The sequence below is a fragment of the Tauraco erythrolophus genome, chromosome 8 (genome assembly GCF_009769465.1).
Source record: "Tauraco erythrolophus isolate bTauEry1 chromosome 8, bTauEry1.pri, whole genome shotgun sequence".
Lineage (NCBI taxonomy): Eukaryota > Metazoa > Chordata > Aves > Musophagiformes > Musophagidae > Tauraco > Tauraco erythrolophus.
In genome coordinates, this window is record NC_141472.1 from 13588879 (window position 1) to 13604984 (window position 16106).

General features: G+C 43.2%; 1 protein-coding gene across 1 annotated transcript; it reads left to right on the plus strand.

The window, feature by feature from the left end:
• Nucleotides 1–3185: 3185 nt before the first annotated feature.
• Nucleotides 3186–7388, plus strand: C8H2orf69 (chromosome 8 C2orf69 homolog). The gene is made up of 2 exons (XM_086615767.1): nucleotides 3186–3509; nucleotides 4922–7388. The coding sequence occupies exons 1-2, from the start codon at nucleotides 3186–3188 to the stop codon at nucleotides 5759–5761; spliced, it is 1164 nt and encodes a 387-aa protein (XP_086471893.1). The 3' UTR covers nucleotides 5762–7388.
• Nucleotides 7389–16106: the final 8718 nt, after the last annotated feature.

Genomic DNA, 16106 nt, shown 5'->3' on the forward strand with positions numbered 1-16106 from the left:
TCCCACAGGCAATGCCACACCACAGCCTGTGCAGACGCAAGGGTGAAACAGGGTCTCACACCTGCCAACATTTACTTGATGTCTTCGTTATTGAACTTTACTACTGCTCCTCCAGATAGTCATGCTAAGTATCTTTCTGAGTATGTGACAGACAGATTTGGACCTTCATAGTTTGATTTTTTTTTTAATACATACAGGTGACATGTTCAATAGCTCAACTAAATCTTTTCAGAAAATCAAACTACTGGTTTACATGCCTAACTTTAGGGGCAATTCAGGCATCCATTTTTACCTTTTTCAAACATAGCCTGAAATTTCATCAGAAAGTGTTGTAAATTCTTATACCTGTCTTATTCTGTGGCTCGTCTAAGTAAGTGTTTGGAGTCTGTTATCCTGGTGGCTGTGTGAACAGATGAAACACAGACTTCTCGGATGATGTACGCTACAGGCAAGTGATAAATATGCAATATAAGTGACAAATATACAAGACACAACATGCAATGTGCCCCTGTGGCAAAGAAGGCCAACAGCATCCTGGGCTGTGTTAGAAAAAGCTTCACCAGCAGGTCAAGGGAGGTGGTGCTTCCCTTCTACTCAGATGTGCCATCACCAGTGCTGCAGTGCTGTGTCCAGTTCTGTACTTTCCACTACGAGAGAAATATGGCCATACTGGAGCACACCCACTGAAAAGCTGCCAACACAATTAAGAGACAGGAGCATCTGTTACACAAGGAGAGGCTGAAAGCTGAGACTGTTTAGGTTAGAGAAGAAAAAGCTCAGGGAGCTTTATCAATGTGTATAAACACATGACAAGATGAATAAAGACAACAGAGCCAGATTCTTCTCAGTGGTGTCCAGTGACAGGACATGAACCAATGGGCACAAGCTGAAATACAGAAAAGTGTTTAACCATCAACAAAACACCTTTCTCCCTGTGAGGGTGGCCAAACACTGGAATAGAGTATTCAAAAGCCCGGATGGACAGAGTCTTGAGCAACCTGCTCTGGCTGACCCTGTTTTAAGTAGGAGGGTTGGCCTAGACCATCTCCAGAGGCACCTTCCAGCCTCAGCCACTCCATGGTTCTAAATTGCTCAGTTTTAAACTCCTAGGAGCGCAGGCAGGAATTCCCAGGGGAACTCCAGTTGCAAAGACAGACTTTGGAATTGACCACTAGCTCTACTGTAAAGGTATTAGAAATATTGTTGGTATTAATCAGCTGCTAAACAAAAGAAAGCATTGCTAAAATGCATCTCTAGTATCAGGCTTTCAAGACATGAAAGCAATTATAATCAGATGGCTGTTCTGATAGATTTTTCAAACCATGCTGCACAGCACCATCTTCTGGTCACCTGAAGTTGGATTTATTTTTTCTTTCAGGCTTTGAGAAAAGAAGCTGTAACCATATCAAAGATAATTTTGATACAAGAAATAGTAATGTTAAGTTTTAAAATAAGCAATTTAAAATAAATAACATCTATAAAGACAGAAGTCATCAAAAAGTTTTTATTAACCCCTGTTATCCCTAGAAATATATGAAGTGAAAAAATATCCTGTAAAAAGCCTTACCCTCTTCATCAAGAGGACCAAGCATCAAACTTGTTCTGATTTCTGCAAGCAAAAAAAAATACTTATTGCTCACATAATAAACAATGAAATCCCAAAGTATATATTACAACAAAATGTTCTTCTGAGCTTGTACATGGACTCTCAGGTGACAAGCAAGTCTGCTTTCTGGAGGAGCCTCTGGATGGGCTTTAGAATATGGGAAGTAAGAACTATTGAGCTTGCTCTGGCATGAGCCAAAAGACATACCCATGAAAAATACAAGTATGCCAAGTAGACCATGAGCACATAATTGCTTAAACTGAATCTCCGTGAGCAGGCTGCACAAAAACAGGCAGGACAGAATTTATGCTTAGAAAATAAGCCACTTGAAAGTACTCTGCTTGTTTCTAGCTTGCTACACTGACAAATCTCCTTAACATCACCATACTTCCTTTTCATTTGTTGAATTTTCCAACAAGTAAATAACCAGTCAATAGTTTGATGCAAGTTACTTGATTATGCAATCACTGTTCAATTAACTCTCCTTTCTTACATAACTGGCTCAACTAGCAAGAGTCATACTTGGTATCTGGTAGTTTCCCAGGTTTGCACACAAGCATTTTTAACTAGACTACAAAAATAGAACAAAAGGAATGAATACATGAAGTAGAAAAATTCTAGACAAACCAACAAGGAATGCTTAGGAATAAAGAAGACTCTGTTTCCTTGTTTTGTTTATCACGTAAAACGCAGAGTTTCTCACAACAGTACATACAACGGCTTTTCCTCCAATGTAGGAGCATGAGTAGAACCAAGGTAAAGTAAGCATATCTAAGCTGTTTTTCTTTTTTAAATACAATCAACACCTTTAGGAAATAAGTGAACCCACATACTACTTTGATATTAACTGCTCTATATTGAGTCTAAGATACCCCAACACTGTAGCTGTGCTACAGCAACACACCCTGGGGTTTCACTGCACTGCAGGCAGCCTTCTGCAGTCACTGAATTTGCTGAATCTGGCCTACCTTTCCTCAGGGTTTATCAGCCCAGCGCTGTTCTCAAGCTCAGGCAGCACAGACAGTACACCAGCTGGGCACTCCCACCTCAGACGTGCTTGAGCAAGGGCAAGACGAGGCCGGGAGGCCGGCAGCTGCGCGGGCTCACTGAAGCACCACACAGCCTGAGGAGAGAAGAGCCTGGTACTGCCCAGGAACAAGCCAACGTGCGAGCCCAGCTGACAGAGCGCTGGTGCCCGGCACTGCGCTCAGAGGAGGCGCAAGGGGGCTTTGAGAAGCGCCCGGCGGGCTCAGCCCCCTCAGAGGCCGAGGAGCACCCTGACGGGCACGGCCAACCACGCGCGCGACAGCCCCGCTTCCCGCCACGCGCCTTTTAAAGGCTTCGGCGACGTCACGGCTGAAGCGGGCGGCCGTTGGACGCGCGCTGCCCCGCCCCCGGCGCGCCGCGGCGGCCTCGCGGCGCGCACGTGCGACGCCCCCTGCCGGGTGTCTGGAGGAGGCGGCGGGCGGCGCCGATAGGCGGAGGCCGGGAGGGGGCGGGGCGGGGGCGGGGCGCAGGCGCAGTGGGCAGCCGGGCCGCGGGCGGGAGGCGGCCGCCGGGGCGCGGGGCTGGCGGTCCCATGAGCAGGCGCTGCCCGCCGGCCGTCGCCTCGCTGCTGCGGGGCCTTGTTGGCCCCGCCGCCCTCTGCCTGGGCCGGAGCATGAGCCTCTGCGGGGTGCCGGCCGCCTGCGCCGCGGGGCCTGCGGGCGGCGGTGGCGGTGGCGGTGGCAGCGGCGCGGGCTTCTCCGCGCGGCTGAGCCCGCCGTGGCTGCGGTTGCCGGAGGTGCCGGGCGCGGAGCCGCACCGGGCCAACGAGATGCTGCTGCTGCTGCCGCCGCCGGCCCCTCGCGGCCCGGCCCCGCCGCAGCAGCATCACGTCGTCTACTTCCCGGGGGACGTGCAGGTACGGCGGGGCGGGCTGCGGGCGGTAAGCAATGGCGGGTGGGAGCGGCCCGGGCGGCTGAGGGGGCCGGGAGGGCGAGAGCGGGGAAGCGGCGGCGGAGGGAGCCGCTGGCCGCACGGTCTCTGCGGGGCGGAGGGGTGGGGAGGGGGAGGGGGTGGTGGCCGCAGCTCCCGGGGCGGAACCGGCAGTGCCGGGCTGCGGGCATCCCGCCGCGGCGAGTCGGAGCCGTTCCCTGGCGAAGCATCTCTTGGGCGCTCTCCGCCCGTCACCCTTGGGTAGACGTAGCGGGAATGGGCCGTTCTTGGAACCTGCAGTCGGAGCAGCGGCGGGGAGGGGGAGTGTTCTTCCATAGCGCTGCCTGGGATGGACGTTTCTGGCGGTGACGGCGATATCTGACATCCCATCGAAGAGTCTCTGTGGAGAGGCGGCGGTGCGATGCGAAGGTGGCGAGTACCTCGGCAGGCTGAGCGCCGCGCTCTGTGCCGCTGTCCGAGCGCCCCGGCACCGTCCTGCGGGTGTGTGACAGGCGCTGGCGCTTCCGCGGCGTGTCCTGAAGGCACCTGTCGTCCCTGAGCGGACGGAAAAGGAAAAGAGAGGCTCCCAGGTGCTGTCCCCAGGCAGCGGGTCGACTCCTGTCGCCTTACGTACTCTGGGTAGTCGGCTCATCTCAGAAGTCAGTACTCCTCAAAGGCAGGGTAGTGTCTTTTTGCTCTGGGAAAAGGCTTTCCTTTTCTGTCGGATAAAGATGCGGGACTTTGGATTTTAAGGATTGGGATGGCCTAAGAAAACCTTTTTGATTACCTTTCCTCGTTATGGCTTTATTATTCCTTAATAGTATTCTCTGCCATTATGCATTTAGAGATCAGGACCATTCGTGACTTGGGGGTTAATTTTTTTCCATCTATGCCCCGTATGGATGCGAACAAGGAGAATGAAAACTCCCTACAGCTGAATGAGAGGGGTGTTTTGTTTTTTTTCCTGTGTAAAAGACAGAAAACTTATTACGAAGTTTTAAGTCTATTAGTCTGTAATAAGATAATCGGTATTTTTTCAGATGGAAATAGTACTGTAAAATTATGTATTCTATGCAATGCTAAGTTGAATAATACTTTAATCTTCTCCTGGAGTGAAGTCAACAAAAATTACAAACACTTCCATGTGCTTATTTTTGTTGTATTAATTTTGGGGGTATTAAAATGTGTGGTTAAAATATTAAAGTAAAATAAGTAAAGCTAAATATGACAGTTTCTTTAATGTGTTTATTTTTCTGGAATCCTAGCAAGTGTGTGCCTCTTTAATGCATGTTTCTCTGTAGTTACAGTCCTTTCTTGCGAGTGTAAGTATGCTAGACAGAGCTGAAGCATTTTCACAGTGTAATAACATGTCTTTTCTATTTTTTTCTATTTTTTCAGAACTATCATGACGTCATGTCTTGCCACCCAGAAAACTTTCAGTGGGAGCACTGGAGTTTTGAAAATGTTGCTACCATACTTGCTCGCCGGTTCCCTGATAGCTTTGTTTGGGTTGTAAAGTGTTCTCGAATGCACCTGCACAAATTCAGTTGTTACGACAATTTTGTGGTGAGCAACATGTTTGGAGCACCAGAGCACAGCACTGACTTTGGAGCTTTCAAGCATCTCCATGCATTGCTAGTTAATGCATTCAGACTCTCTCAGAATATTCTGCTGTCCCAGAAAAGCGTGCATGGTGTCAGCAAGGATGCAAAAATAGCTGCTTGTAAATCACAGCCACAGTCTGTTCCAACAACAAATGGCTGCTCATCCACAGAGAGAGAGAGAGATTGTGAATGCTCTAATAATTCAGCTATGAACTTCATTATACCATCTGCTGTAGGTGCAGTGTCATTTACTTTGATTGGCTTCAGTAAAGGTTGTGTGGTTTTGAACCAGCTGCTTTATGAGCTGAAGGAAGCTAAAAAAGACAAGAATACAGATACCTTCTTAAAAAACATAAAAGCAATTTACTGGCTGGATGGTGGTCACTCGGGAGGAAGCAATACTTGGGTCACTTACCCTGAAGTGCTGAAAGAACTTGCTCAGACAGGGATTGAAGTTCACGCTCATGTTACACCATACCAAGTGTTTGACACAATGAGGTCATGGATTGGGAGAGAGCATGAGAAATTTGTACAGATACTTGAAGAATTTGGTGTGGAAATAAATGATCAATTACATTTTGCTGATGACGTTGCCTCCTTAGAAAACCATTTCAGAGTTCATGAAGTATTTTGAGACTGTATGTATCTGAATAGTGTATTCATTGTAAAAGCACTTTTAACGCTGTAAATGCTGTCATCTAGATTTACAACTTTGAGTAGGCGCTTTCTGAAGAGAATACTAAATCACTCCTGTGTTGCTGATAGATACTATATATATGTTTCAGTAGCTTAAAAAGGAAAACTGGGACCCCATACCTACAACAGATATTGTCATTTGATTTCTGGAAAAAAGTGTTGTGAAGAACTATCCTATACATGTTTTTTTTGTTAAATGTGAACGTTTATTCTCAAACTGCTGGCAAAATTTTTTAGTCCTGGACGTCTAATTTCATATACTACCTATACTGGGAGTTTAAAGTACTCAAGACTTTCAAATGTCTGGATACTTCAAGTTAGTAGCTTCCAGGGCTAAAAGCTTTCATCTTTGTCAATTACAGACGTAATGTTAAGTTTTTGGCTTAAGGAAAATTCTGATTGTTAGAACAATATTAGTTATATATTTTGGTGAAAACTGTTTTACTTAGTTAATCAAATCTTCCAGTTTTATAACATTTCTCCTAATTGAAACAAAGTCACAAATATTTACTTTTGGAATAATAGTGCCAATCCATTTTTCTTCCTGATGTGCGCCTTGCCTTTTCTGTCACTCTAAAGTTTCGTTAATTCATTGTGTAGTATCTGCTAGTGAACAGACATTTCACCTGGGGGCTTGAAAATCTTGATATAGCTATGTTAAGTGACCAAGAATGCTGATGAGGGTGTAGTTTATTGCTGTTTCAACGTACCTTGCTCTTGCTTTGACTAACTTCAATAAGGACCAGCAGCAATATCTGTATTTTCAAGTCAAGACATGTCTTTATCCCTGCCTCAGACTGGTGAGGTTTTTCTTGCTGATTGCTGCATTGATGTTGATCTAAATTGAGCTGTAAGTAGATAACATAGTACAAGTTGCATTAAAATGTTTAGATTGTTGACTGTAGCTGTGTCAAAATGCTTCAGTTTTTAGAACTATTATCTTCTTCAGATGTATCGCAGTAGTTGCTTCGAGAGCCAACCAAAAATCTATTTTCAGAGCATGGGTTTTTTTATACAGAAAAAAAACAACTCTAAATACAAAGCCAGGAAAATCAGATACAAAAGATGTGATCTAGTTCAGGCCCCAAACCTGAATATTCTTCAGAAAGCATTACTGAAAGATGGACAAGTGAGGATATAAGTGGAACTTTTCTACTGCTGTAAGTAACTTTTTCCATTTATCTTCAAATAAATCTTAGAATCACTCTTAAAGACAACTGCAGCTATTAACAATGAACCAGTAGCTTAAAATGGGTTTGGATTTCCTGGAAGTATAGTAATACAAAAGCAGGTTAGCAAAACACTGTGAAGATTGCACAAACAAATGTGGCTCAGTTCTGGAAAAAGGCATCTTATTCAACTTTGTTCATATGTTTGGTGGCTTAGCAACATCTTTCCCCTGCTTCTTGCTTCCTGTGACTGTGAAAGGAAAGCCCTGGGTCATGGCATCATTAAAACTTACATGGTTCACTGGAGACAGTATTTTCACGACTCTTGCAGAGGTTGTGCACCTGTTAGTGGTCACTGAAGAATGAGAAAAGTGTGTTGAACTATTAAGAAAATTTTCTTAAAATATTAAGAGTAGTAGAATTATGCATACAATGTGCACCTTACAATATGAACGTGAACTCTGTCACCAATAATTACTAGACTAATGTACCTAGTTGATCAAAAGGGGAAATTATCTATTTTAATTGGTGGAGAGAAGTGCAAAATGCAAACTAATTCTAACATTTTATAAAAGAATCTGAAATCTAGTTCAATCTGCTCTTTGTTGAAAACTCTTCCTTGGAGACTTTGTTCAACCCTATTTATTGATTACATTCTTAATGGGCGTATAATGACTTGTTTATGTATTCCAAGGAAGGCTATTTCCATTTTTTGGTCCTTTTGATAACACTTGTAGCATACGGGAGGACTTTTTTCTGTAAAGGAAATATGAGTCACCTAGCAAAGTGGTTTTAATAGAAGGCCTACAAATTGCTTGAAATATTTTTGATTATCCACTTATAAAATAAAAATTTTAAAAATAAATAACAAAAAAACAGACCACCCCACTGATCTTGTTCCCTCTCATTTCAGTTTCAGACTGACCAGGCAAACCTGAGTACCCTAAAATGTGCCCTTTCCAATAACAGTGCTGATCACAGACCAATTTCTAAACAATTCTGTGCCAGCCAAAACGGCAGGAGTAGGTTGTTGCAAGCTTTTGGAAACAGCTATTAAAATATTGACATTGTCTTCAGAAGTTTCTGGATGGCTGTCCTATGAAAATAATATTAACCTGTTTGATGGAGCCTGCTTACAATAACTTGAATAAAATAGGCTCAACTGTTGCTGTATTAATTTGAAGAATAAGCACTTTGTTGTAAAGCTAATCTTGTTGTGAGACCTCATGTTGCGGAGGGAAAACTGGCTAGTTGTTTTTCATCCTCTAAACAGTGTAGTACTCTGTTGGAATGTGCCTCTGTCATTCACTACAATGCATGCTAAAAATAAATTTTGCAAACAATGTAGAAAATAAACTATTTCTAATGGATGAACCACTTTGATGTTAATGTAAAACCATTAAACAAGGAATGTGCAGTTAAGTTTTGTGGATTAAGCTTTATCAGGTGTTTGTGGAGACCTAGTTTAAAAAATCAGATTTATTTGATAACTTTTCTTGAAGGCAGGCTTTGTATTTGTGTAGCCAGCGTCCGTGATTCTAAAACAGCTTGCTGGCATCTCACATACACGGGAAAGCTGGCATGAAGTACCCAAGGATGTGAACATTTCTGATAGGATGAAAGGGCTCATGGTTTGTATATGCCTGTTTTTGACCTTAACTGTAAAGACAGTTTTTAGTAATTTTAGATGTAAATACCTGAAGTTAAGTGATTCTCATGCTTTCTTACCATGGCTTAGTTCAAGCCATTTCTGGTTTTGAATGGAGTGAGCAACATTACAGAGTCCTTAGTACAACCTAGAATGTAATAGCTGGTATTCTCTATATCATTACCTGCTCGTTTCTTGTACAATAGACAAGACATTCTTCAGATTTTGAGAAATGCTAAAATGTTTTAAGCTGTGCCTGTTAAATTCCTTTAGAACAGAGCTCGATTCTGTGAAATTGTCCAGATTCTGTATGACTTAAATGATTTTATTTTGTGCGCATCTTAAATAGTAGAAACTTTGGTAACCTTTTTCCTATCTAGGACTAACTTAATTGCATCTTGCAAATGCTACTGCATAAATCAGTGTTGGCTCCTAATTTTGAAGTGATTAAGGGTCCAAGTCTTAATATGTTGCTGAAAGGAGCAGTCTTTTCTGTCCTCCCATCAATAACATCCTGCTGCCTCCCTTATGGTAGCACAAGCACTTTATGGTGAGCCGTTCTATCTTACTAAACAAACATTATTGCTGATAGAGATAACTAACAGGAGTGCTGTGTATTTAATTAATCATATAAATTATTTTAAATAAGACTGCAAAGTCAGTTCAGGAGTAAGGATGTTACAGCTGTGGATATTCACAGATAAAAGTGATTGTGTATGATCATGCACTCAGGTTTTCCAAACAGTTTCTTTTTGACCTATTTGCAGAAAGAAAATGTCACCTGTTTTTTCCGCCCTCTTGTGCTTTTTACAATGCTGGCTTTCCTAAGCTAACAATTATTCACTATTCCTGCAGATAAACAGTATTCATTGTCTGAAAGTTGAAGCACTGAAGTACACTCATCCATTTACTTTGAATGCTTATTTTAAATTACATGGGGTCTTATTAGTTAATATCAGAGAGAAGTTAAAACACAGTAAAAATTTTGGAATGTATGTTCTTTTTTGTGAGCTACATTTTTAGGTACGTCACTGCCTAGCAGAATCCAGAAACATGAATTGTGTGTCTGGTGTTCCTGTGCAATACAAAAGCAAAGGCAGATGTTTCAGACTGAGATCCACAAGAGACAGCCTCTTCAAATCACCTCCACAGTCACTTCACAATCTTTTTAATCTTGTATTGAAATCTCATTTCATTTTTTTAAGGATGGTAGAATAAAGAAAAAAAATAGTTTACTTCTGGTTCCCATAACCTGATGAAAATTTAGACACGTTTAAATATTGCTGATGGAGACCATAAGACCAAGGCTGGCTTTGTGTTGGTCTTGCTGATCTCTTAACTCTGTTAAGATGCAAGGTGACTGTTTTTAACTCGAATGAAATAACATGAAGTCATTAAGCAAGTAGTCCAAGATCGCAGAATACCTCTGTGGTGGAGACAGGCACTGCATCTCCCTGTGCCAGACACTGTTCCTGACTAAATTCATTCTATCAATATTCACAGCATAATTCTCTCCTCCTGCTGACAAAACACACTTGCACAGGATGCACTGTGGATATCATGGAAAACTGATTCAGGCAGTCATTTTGCATATAGTGTAGTGTGGGTTATAAAGTAGTGATGGCTTTGTAGTCATTTCCTGTCATGAGGGCTTCGTTACATGTTTCCAAGCGACCCAAGAATTGCTGAATTCTGCAAATCGCCAGAAAAGCATCTGGTAGAACAAAAGGGAAAAATCCATTCTTACCTTGTTTTTTCTTCATAGAATCGTAGAATGGTTTGGGTTGGAAGGGACCTTAAAGATCACCTAGTTCCAACCCCCTCCCACCGTGGGCAGGGGTGCCTTCCACTAGATCAGGTTCGTGTGTATAAACATCTCGGGTATTTGAGAAGCAGCAGAATGCCATTACTTCAAGGTTCAGAATAAATTTTCCTTCTTTTAGTAAGCTTTCAGAGAGCACTTTTAATCAGGATTGTTAGTTTCTTTTGTTAAGCTTGGCACTTCAGAGCTGAGTTGTTTCTAAAGAAAGCATGGCTGCAAGACGCAGGGAAGAGTCAAGAGACATACCAGCGCTGATGTGCAGAACAAGGCTCTCCACGTCTCCCTCACCAGAGTTTACCCTCCGAGCAGTACTCGTAAGCCTGCGTGTCAGATAAAGCTGTCGCATCCCTTACAGGCTATTGGCATAGCTCTTCTTTCCCATTTGTCACCATTAGAAATACATTGAGTTTGTGTGATGGAAATTTTAAGTGATTCATGTACTGCTTGACAGCTGAGGTATAAACGTTTTCACAGCAAAAAATTATCTGTTACTGTGATCTGGGTTATGACTGCAAGCGATAGCTTCTGAGCGTTCTGTATGAACACAGCGTTGCACGTGGAGCTGCGTGTTTTACATAGTTGAGCAGTTCTTTTAATGTTTTCAATTGGCTCTTAAAAATGTTGACTAGGAACAGATCTAACAGTTGGAAAGGAAGTAATCTTGCTCTTGTTGCTCTCGGGAATTGCCACTTAAAACGGATCATTGCTCTCAGGAATTACCATATACAGAGATCAGAATCTATCCCCAGTCCTAGAGTCTGACTCAAACCAAAACAAGAAACCTTAACATGCATCTTCACAGCAAACTCAGATAACGGTCAAAAAAAAAAAATTAAAATTTCATCTGGCCTTTTAGTAACACAGGAATCTATGGTTATTGAGCGATACTAACTTAGAGAGAATTCCTTGTAAAAGTTACTGTCTCAGAATACGTATCTTCAGTACCTGTGTTGTCTGCATGGAAACATCTAAATGTCTCAGGTTTGGGAAGATACGCTTTGGGCAGAGGAAAAAAGAATCAACACTGCACAGGAATTTTTTTTAAGCTGTGAGGTAATGCGTACTGGGATCACACCATATGTCATGTAACCTCTACTATGGTAAAATCATCCTCATCTTAGTCAAGTTAGTAGTCCTGTTGGGGGACTAACTGTGAACAAGGCGAACAGTTTCATCCTGTGTACTTAAAAAGGATTGCAAATATACTTCTCATTCTTCACGATCAAGTCAAACCCTTTCACATTAGGCATTTAACTTGACACTTGTATTAAGAACCTAGACCCTGTGTAGTTTCTGGAGAGAAACACATTCTTGAGTACATAAAATCTTCAGCACATACATGATAGGCAGATTTTTAATGACCTGTTTAATAGTCTGACAAGAGAATATTTTGACATCATTTTTTTCATTTGATTCTTTCGACAGCAAACACATTAAGAAAAATGTATAAAATGTTTATCTTCTGAAATTATGTGTCATGCTTTGCATTTCATATGACCAAGAATAAATAATTCTTTCCAGGTGCTGATTTGCAATGAACTTACATTTTAAAAGCCTCAGTCAACAAATTTTCAGAGTAATTAAAAGTTTGGGGTTGGCCAAGTTTAAACTGCTGATTTCAGGTACTGTCTATATTTAAGTATCTTAACTCATCTTTCAGTCCTGGGCAGTCCACATCACCTAACTCCTCTGTGGAATACACCATTTGAAGTTGTTGTTTTGAATGCTGAAGATGGTCAGTGTTTATTTTTCTAACACCTGTTATCACAACTTTATCTGTTTTATTGTGGCATGATCCCATTTTGCTTTAGGTCTCTAAAGAACAAACTTCCACAAAATGTCAGAGGGTCTAATTCTTTGTGTTATTTCAGTAACAGACTTTTAAGTATGGCTACATGTATTCTCTCACTGTGTTAGCTGGAAGTTATTCCTTTAATGCTTTCACCATTCATTCATCACTTTATTGCCTGTTTCACACCATGGTTAGAAAGCACCAAGTAATGTATTTATTTTTTAACACAGAAACTGCAAGATTTTTATCACTAGTCACATCATGCTCAAATTGAGAAAATAGATTTTTATTTAAACTGCTTGGTTTCTTCTTTTATAGCATTTCAGAACAACTTTTATAGAAGTTATTAAATAAGAAATTGAAGAAACTGGTTCAAAGTGAGAAAAGGGTGGCTCTGACAGAACAATTACTGTGCTGGTCTTCACACTGATCTACATAGAATAGTTTTTGTTGATCTTTCTTGACCATGCATTTACATCACATCTGGTGGGGTTTACTGACAGTGTTAAGAGAACTGAAAACCAAAGGGGAGGGAAAAACCCCAAACCACTGTCATTGCAAGACTTCTCACAGCACACTGGAAAAGAAGCATGAGCGGGGCTGTTATCCACTAGCTGACCAGGGTGAGATAAGCTCATTTGCTGACATATAAAAATAAAATAAAGGCTTCATTTTAAAGTTGGTAGTGTGGAGAGGAAATAGCTGCACTTGCTATAGCACTTGGCTCACGTTTAATTCAGCATGACCCTCTCTTCCCAGCCAGATACACGCTTTCCAATCCAAACCTCACTCTAGCCTAAACAAGTGAATTATTGCAGCTTTCCTGCTGGCTACCTCAGCACTCATAACTGCAACTGAGGGCTGCACTTGGCCTAAGGTGTTTAGATGAAGAGTTTAATAGCCTCCCTCACAAAATAAAAAGGGGGATTGAAAAATATTCAAAAAGGCATTCTGAATTCCTGTGGCTTGACAAGTCTTATTTATGCTTTTTACATATTTGCTATGAAACAGGTATTATTGAAAATCTGAACATCACCGTGAGGTGGCACAGCAGTGAAGGCACTTGACTCTCAGGATTTTCCTCCTTTTATGTCCTCATCTCCCCAAGAGCCCCAAATGGTTCCCACCCTCCCTCCAGAGCACCACAGGCACTTCTCACAAGCTGAGACATAAGCAGATCGCTCATACGGTGACTGCAGCGCCATGACGCTTCCCTTATTTATACTTGGGGGGCCTGAGAACACCAAGCTAGCACCTCTCTTTTGGGAATGGAGAATCAAGAAATGGCAGAACGAGGGATCAGCACAGTACTTCTCTGTGCTAGCATATTGAGAAACTGCTGGTGGTTAGAGTTGAAAGTGATAGCTGTGCAGGCACAGTGCTGGAACACAGCTTTGTCTAGCCCTGCAGGCTCTCTCTGAGCCTCTCCATTTAGTTCTAACACACAAAGGATACGCTCTGTACACCTCTGCAGAGCAATTCAGATGGGGCCCTCGACATTACCAGTCCAACAAAGCCCAGAGGCTTCCTCAGCCTAAGAGACACACAGATTCTGTCTTCAGCAGTATGCACAAGCAATCCTTGTTCATTTTCGAACAAAAATTTTGGGAGACCTACTTGTGATCCCAAATTTAAATTCTACCCTCAGAACGTACAATGATGTCCATCAGAATCGCTTGGCTGGTTCCATTCATGCCTATTCATTATGATGGCTGGGTGCCCGTTCACATGGTAGCAGACTATTTTCACTGTGTTGAACTGCCAAGAAGAACAGGTTTAGAAGAATAATCTGCACAGTGTTGCAAGCCTCTGCTCCTCTGGAGAAAGTTTTTTCCAGCACTTTATTAACACTGCATATCTATTTAGTCTAAGAGATTTTGGCAAGTTACAGCTCTCAAAAAACACTGCTGGAAGTAACAGGCTGACCTAAATGTCAGACAAATGCTGCCTTCCCCAAACAGCACAAGTAATAACATCAGAGGGATTTCAAAGGGACGACGACAACCTATCTTTTCTGTGAGACATCCGTCTTTATTGCACAAGGCTTTTGAAAGCACCACAATCTGCTGAAAAGTAAACCTCTACAACACCTCTGCAACAGGCTCCATCCCAAAAGGTGCAGTGCAACCCCCTTTCACATGGTAACATAATGCATCTCAAACACCACTTCCAATAGATTCTACATCTACTGCAGAACTACGAACTTCATTTCGGATTTTAGGACTGTAGCTGGATGGATTTGTGGGCACGTTAGTTGCAGGTGTTTCACAGCTGCAGAAACAGCAATGCTGCCCGACTGCACCAGGGCAGCGACAAACAAGGCTTCCTGCGCAATGCCTTATTCAGCTAGGAAAGGGGTAAACCAGTTACCTTGCAGTCAAGCTGCTGCACAACTCTAAACCTACCTTGCATGATTAGCTTTTGCCTTCCCCCCAAGCGCACTCTGTTTCACCACAAGAGGGAGCAGAAACTCCCCACACGTATTACGAGGCTATTACTCAAAAACAAACCATGACTGTTAGAACCACCACCCATGGCTTTCTTGGACCTCCTCAGAAACCACTATGGCTTTCTTAAACTTCAGTAAATGAGGTGGCATTCAGGAAGATGTGCAGTTACTTCTAAATACTGGGAAATAAACAGGATGAACTAGAGATGCGTGTACATGAGCAGGGCTACGACCTTATTGGCATCACGGAGACGTGGTGGGACGACTCCTATGACTGGAGTGTCAACATGGAGGGGTATAAGCTTTTTAGAAAGGACAGGAAGAGGAGACGAGGAGGGGGTGTTGCTCTCTACGTCAGCAACCGGCTGGAGTGCGTGGAGCTTCACCTGGGGTCGGAGGAGGAGCTGACAGAGAGCTTATGGGTCAAGATTAGAGGACGGGGACGGATAGGTGATGTTACGGTAGGAGTCTGTTACAGGCCACCTGGCCAGGAGGACAGAGCAGATGAGGCGCTTTATAGCCAGATAGGAGCAGCCTCGCGGTCACAAGCCCTGGTCCTCATGGGGGACTTCAACCACCCTGACATCTGTTGGAGAGACAATACGGCAGGGCACGGGCAGTCCAGGAGGTTCCTGGAATGCGTGGATGACAACTTCCTCCTGCAGGTGATAGAGGAGCCGACAAGGAGGGGTGCCATGCTTGACCTTGTGCTCACCAACAGGGAGGGACTGGTGGGCGATGTGAAACTTAAGGATAGCCTTGGCTGCAGTGACCACGACATAGTGGAGTTCAAGATCCATGGGGCAGCAAGGAAACCATTCAGCAAGCTCTGTACCCTAAACTTCAAGAAGGCGGACTTCGGCCTCTTGAAGCACCTGATGGGCAAAGTGCCGTGGGAGGTGGCCCTGGAGGGACAAGGGGCCCAGGAAAGTTGGTCCACATTCAAGGAGCACCTTCTCCAAGCTCAGCAGAGGTGCATCCCGACGAAGAACAAGTCGGGCAAAAAGACCAGGAGGCCGGCGTGGATGAGCAAGGAGCTCCTGGACCAACTGAAAATGAAGAGGCTAGCCTACAGAGGGTGGAAGCGGAGACAGATAGCCTGGGAGGAATACAGAGAAGCTGTAAGAGTGACCAGGGATCAAGTGAGGAAGGCTAAAGCCCTGAAGGAATTGAATTTGGCAAGGGATATAAAAAGCAACAAGAAATGCTTCTATAGGTATGTAGGGGACAAAAGGAAGTCCAAAGAGAATGTAGGCCCCCTCCGGAAGGATACTGGTGCTCTGGTTACCCGGGACATAGAGAAGGCTGAGGTACTCAATGAATTTTTTGCCTCAGTCTTCAATGGTAAAGCCTCTTGTCTTACCACCCAAGCTGTGGAAAGAACTAGCAGGGACTGTGAGGAT

Excerpts from the sequence above, each read along its gene's own strand:
- C8H2orf69 (XM_086615767.1), top strand. The coding sequence starts at position 3,186 with ATGAGCAGGCGCTGCCCGCCGGCCGTCGCCTCGCTGCTGCGGGGCCTT. Across the intron at positions 3,510-4,921 it reads ACTTCCCGGGGGACGTGCAG|AACTATCATGACGTCATGTC; the intron begins GTACGGCGGGGC and ends CTATTTTTTCAG.